The 5,812-nt window shown below is 34.0% G+C and overlaps 1 protein-coding gene across 1 annotated transcript; it reads left to right on the plus strand.

Annotated features, from left to right (window-relative positions):
* Nucleotides 1–652: 652 nt before the first annotated feature.
* LOC134229507 (E3 ubiquitin-protein ligase TRIM56-like) lies at nt 653–4,849 on the plus strand. Its single transcript, XM_062711252.1, has 2 exons — nt 653–1,539; nt 4,610–4,849. Exons 1-2 carry the CDS (start codon nt 673–675, stop codon nt 4,847–4,849), a joined length of 1,107 nt encoding a protein of 368 aa, XP_062567236.1. The 5' UTR covers nt 653–672.
* The last annotated feature ends 963 nt before the right edge of the window (nt 4,850–5,812 follow it).

The raw sequence follows: 5,812 nt of genomic DNA on the forward strand, positions 1-5,812 counted from the left end.
AAAATCTCGAGAGGGACGTTAAACAATATACAATCAATCAATCAGTCAATCTGACCGACAATTTTCCCCGCGACCAGTATTTAAAAGTGCCATTGATAAATTAAACAAGCTTTTATTTTCAATTTACTATGTTGGTGACTTTACGTGAAATACTAATTTATGCGGTATATTTGCGATCAAATTCTCAACTGAACCACTATCAGTTATAATGTCAAAGCAAAAACACACATACTAACAACTATGAATTGCTAATTCGTTACACAAATGATATGGTCGTGCATTTTAATTAAAATGAATTAATGGATAATATTGAAAACAATTACAACGCCTCCATACAAAAAGGTATATACAATGAACTAGGACCCCCCCCCCCCCCCAAAAAAAACAAACTGCTGTAATCCCCAACTAAAACAATATACTTGTATCACTCTCCAATTTAATGTGTATATGAGTATGATTAATGCTACTATAAACATGGTGCAAATGGCTTAGGTAGCTAGTGGAGAGAAACAAATCACCGTTAAAGTACACTGCGGTGAATAAACCTCGGTTTGAAAGGGATTTAGAGAGAAACGGCACGACACCCGTAATTTCTAGAGATAACTTAGTGAATACACCAGGTATTATATTTCCGGGTGGCTGTACGCACGTCTACGAAAACAGCAGATTAACATGGCTAGTGAAAAGGAAGTATCAATTGCTGGAAATGTGTTTGATTGTCCAATTTGTTTGGAACAGATGAAAACACCAAAATACCTTCCATGCTTGCACACTTTTTGTGAGGTTTGTTTGAATGCGTACATCGAAACCTCGATGGAATCAACAATCAACGCCTCCAAAATTGATTTTGCGTGTCCGATATGTCGGAAAAGAGTAAATCCTCCAAATCAAGATTTACCTATGAAAGACTGGACAAAGAATTTTCCTGATAACTATTTACTTTTAACTTTGATGGAGAAATCTGGCGACCACAGTGAAAACTGTGGAGCGTGTTGGCGTCAAAACAGAACAAGTAAGTCATCGTTTTGGTGCGTCAGTTGTGCGCATCCTGTCTGTGCTGATTGCAAAAATGTCCATCTTATGTTTAATGCAATAAAGAATCACAGAATTATCACACTTGAAGAGTTTAGAAATCAAGACATTTTCCCTGAAATTGAATACTATTGTGATCAATACAGTGGTAAAACAGTAGAAGTTTTCTGCGTTGATCACACCAAACTTTGTTGCAGTGTTTGTTTTGCAACCAAGCATCGTTCTTGTGTTGATGTCAAATCATTAGAAGACATTTCGGAAACGCGGAATTCCAAGGAAGATGATATGCTGTTAGAGCAGCTTCGTGAACTTATTCAAGACACAAATGAAATGGAAAAGGAATTTCAAAAGTTGAAACAGAATCTTAAGCAAGAGAGTGAAGCAACTGTAGAGAAAGTAACACAAGAGGTGGAAAAGACGAAAAATCTCCTCGCCAGGAAACTGGATGAATTTGTCCGTTCCCATAAAAAGGAGGCACAAGAGAAAATGAATGATTTAGAAAAAATAGTAAGACAATTTTTTCATAACCTTTAGGTACATGTACAAGGATTCACGATGACATTTTGTTATATCTGAAGGTCTCATCTTTATTCTATTAAATACTCTTGCACAAAATAATAATAGGCTGGGGCTTGCTGTTGTCGTATTTCATGATAAATATTCTTTTTATACACAAGCCAAGGTAATCTTATGCTCGTATAATCTGAATTTGAAACCTAAATAGGTGTGTGCATTGACCATTACAAAACAAATTCTAACCGATCATAAAGTACACCTACCTGTAGCGTAAAATGCAACATTCAACCTAAAAAAAATACCTTGTGTTATACATTATGCCATTAGAATGTAGCACAGAAGTTGATAATTACTGAAAAGCAGAATTTTTAGCGTGGATTTACTTTTCGCAATATCAGCGAATATCGCTAATAACTAATTGCGTTTTACTTGTAATAGCTTCTTTTGTGAGCATTTTTTGAATAGCTAAAATTACTTCTCGCTAAAAATAAAAAAAAATTATGAAAAATAGCTAAATTTGCATCTCGCTAAAATTCCACCAATATGGTAAGCATTTGACAGTTCCCCTTACTTAATATACAAAGAATAAACGTATTAAGGTTCCACACTTATAAAATCTAACGAAATAATTTAGATAAGGGTGAATATAATTATCACATAAATTTAGAGATACGCATGTAACATGATCTGGAAATAACACAGGAAATCCGTGGACAACTCAGTGTGTAAATAATGGCCTAAGCATTGTTATGAAAAAAACGGCTGTCAGCATTAGACTTAATTATTAATTTAAATTCGTCGTCGATATACATCTTAATGTCGAGTCAAAGGCCACAACAAGTGTTTTCTTCTTTTCTGGTAAAACATTTTGAACAAAGTCTGCTTCATATGAATACAAAAAAAGGTCTGCTAATAACGAGTCGTAATTGGTACCCCTGGGTTTTCCATTGTTGGGAGACCTGGTCTTTATAAGCCACGTGGATATAGTCAAACAAAAACTTTTTTAGTACCACGTACTTTTATGTGTAATCAGAATATTTTTGAACAATTGAAAGTAATTTTGCAAATTCAAGGTAAGTAAATTTACGAGGCCCATTTTAATTAGGCGCTAAGCGCATTCTTTCGCCGTAAATCTACTTCCATTTGCTATTCAGCACTATATAAGCAAATTAGATAACTCCAATGGTTTTTCTAAAAATATGCAATTGGACATTCCAAACTATCTTTTGGCTATTATAATGTAATACTGAGTTACGCGCAGTTCTAATAATAGGAGTCAATAAGTAGGTAAAAATATCATGTACATTGTACTGTTATTAGATAAGGGCGGTTCTTGTCATGCCTTTCTGTATATACACTGTTGTTGTACAGTTGATTTTAAATCGTGTCGGTACTGAATGTTAAGTGTTAAAAATGTATGATTCACAGCTGTAGCATATTTAAAACAAAATGTTACATGTAGTCTAACTTTTAGTTATCAATTATAAATAGTGCATGGACGCTCGAAGCGATTGTATAAATATCTCACACACTCCATTAATGTATTTTTTGTAAAATCTTTTCTATAAAATCGTAAATTTATGAACCGCTTCTGAATGTGTAAAAAAAAAAACATTTTAGTGAGAATATTTTTGAGATGTTTTATTCACAATTCTTATAAATAATTATGTTGTCAATAAGAATTTTTTCATCGACGCAATAAACAAATAACATCTTTGTTTTGCAAGTGCAGTTTCTAAATTTAAAGCAGTCATAAACAGCCAAACTTCAATTTAATTGTAACTCTCGTACTCGAACAGTGTAAAAACGGAATAAATTTGTTGTTTAAAAAATATCACCAGAACATTTTAGCTGTCGATGTTGCACATAAATGAGAGGAAATTGAGCGAAATTTTCAAATGTTCAAAATTATTTAGAAATATACAGTCATGTACATTTTGAAGCAAATGTATAGCTACATTTAAAGTCTAAAGGTCGGAAAACTCATCGACTATCCCCCTCCAATAAATTGCAAATTATACTCAAATATACATCTCTTAGACTCCTATAAGGCGATGGATAAAGAAAATATTTTAAAGTTTTTTTTCCTTTTTATATTAGGTTGGAGAAATATATGGCTGTTTGGACTAGATATCTGTCATAAAAATGTGTACATATTGTTTTTGTTTTTTTATTTTTTTTTTTATTATAGAAAAAGGAGAAATATTTTTCTGCGATTTTTTGTATATAAAATTGATTGATCTTTTGACAGCGGACGAAAATTTAAAATGCTTAAAATAAAAAGGCATAAGACAATGTTGAACTCATATCCCAACGGGTAGATTCACATGTTTGATTATGTATCAAACAACTGTGCTCGCCCTAGTGCAGCCGCACTCTCAACTGCTTCAATTCCAATACAACAGGCAATTTTATATTAAATAAAATCTGATGATTTCAAATTGCAATATGCTTAGCGCTTCCCAGCACTTTCAGTACTTTGATTGAAAAAGCAACTGTCAATAAAATCAGAGGCCTGGACTTCAATTCACTGTCTGGAATGGATGTGTATAAAGTTGAAAAGTCGTCATCGTTTATGTTCTTGATTTTGATAAAAGTTGTGCTTTCAAGTGTTCATAAAGTTCCTTTAAAATTTTTAATATCCACGTCTGATTTACACCTCTTCTAGAATATATGGTTGAAAAGTACTCTTCAGGTTTCTCCATCACTAATGTAAATATCTTTGTGAGAAGTAAAGAAAGAGATTTTTTGGAACATTTACTGGAAACCGCTGTGTATCTTTGTTTAAAAGGATTTTATTTTTTTAAGGAGCACACGGTGGGTGCGACCGGTTGACAGGGGGATGCTCACTCTTCCGTGGCTCCTAATCTTACCTCTGATGTTCTGGAGGTCTGTGTGTGCTCTGCTCCTGTTTTGTATTGTTTTATGGACTTTGCGCTTGAATACTGCTCCTTATCTTCATATCCTTCATTTGGACTCTTAGGAAAAACAATTTGAGAAGTTATTATCACATTTTCATTCATAAACATAAAGATGTTTTATCTTTTAATTTTTCTAATAGGAAAAAGCAGTTGACGGGTTTAAGAAGAGTGCAAAAGAGTCTTTCAAAATCTTATCTGCTGTTATGGAGGGAAGCTCACAAAAACAACGCTTCCTTGTGTCTCATCAAATAACACAGCTATCTCATCAAACACTTCAGACGATCCTGGAGTTACCATCTGATGTGGTTGCAGGTTACACATATTCTACAGACGAGATTTGTCAGGATGTTGAAAAGGCATTTTACCTTCAATGGAATTAAGCCAACTAGAAAATCTTTAAAAGGGATGCAATCATTATTATATAAGATAGAAAGATCCAAGTCAAACGAAATCCCAAGCAAAACTTATCACGAGGAGTCAGAAAAAATGATAAATTCCAAAGAATGCTAGAATTCCGGAAGCGAATCCGAAAATAATGTCGAGTGGATGTGTAACAAAACAGCGCAAAATTTAAACGGAAAAGGAGATGCTGAGATATCACAACAAAGAGAAATTTGCGAAATAAAATGTGAAAACAGTAAGAGTGACAACAATGAAATGAATATTTGTTCTAGCAGCTTGGGAACAGACCTAGCAGCAAAAAAATCTGAAGAAATCACAGAATATGAGGCAGACAGCATTCCAGCGAATGTTTCAGACTCAGTGGGAAATCAAATTTCGCCTTGCAAGAACAATGTGACATATTTAAACAGTGATCCCGATATATATACTTGTTCAAGAAGCTATCAGGCAAATGCACGACACTCTACTGAAACGCAGGGAGACAAAACAGAGGCTAATCATTACCTAGAAAAAGATACACAACCTTATTGGGAAAGAAATGCACCATTTGGAATGACTGGTAATTATGAGGTTGGTATCAGCAACATTCATAACGAGGATATGACGTCATCTTCTAGAGGATATCAAACGTTCAATGCATCAGTTAGTGAACGACAAAAGGTATACACAGAAGAGAGTAAGAGAGAAAAGGGGTTTCAGCGACATCCGTCACAGAATATGGGAACACCTTTTAGAGGATATCAAACATCCTATGCGTCAAATGGTGAAAGGCAAAGGGGCTATACCGAGGAAGATAAGACAAAAGAATGGTTTCAGCAAACTTTAAAACAAGATACAGGAACACCTTCTAGAGGAACTAGTAAATACTTTTAAAATCGATAAGACATATTGTGGAATGAAATTTATATAACAAGGATAATTAAGCAGCCCTATACCGCCAA

Source organism: Saccostrea cucullata, unplaced genomic scaffold, assembly GCF_032062105.1.
Source record: "Saccostrea cucullata isolate Sc308-1 unplaced genomic scaffold, CSIRO_AGI_Scuc_v1 ctg311, whole genome shotgun sequence".
NCBI lineage: Eukaryota > Metazoa > Mollusca > Bivalvia > Ostreida > Ostreidae > Saccostrea > Saccostrea cuccullata.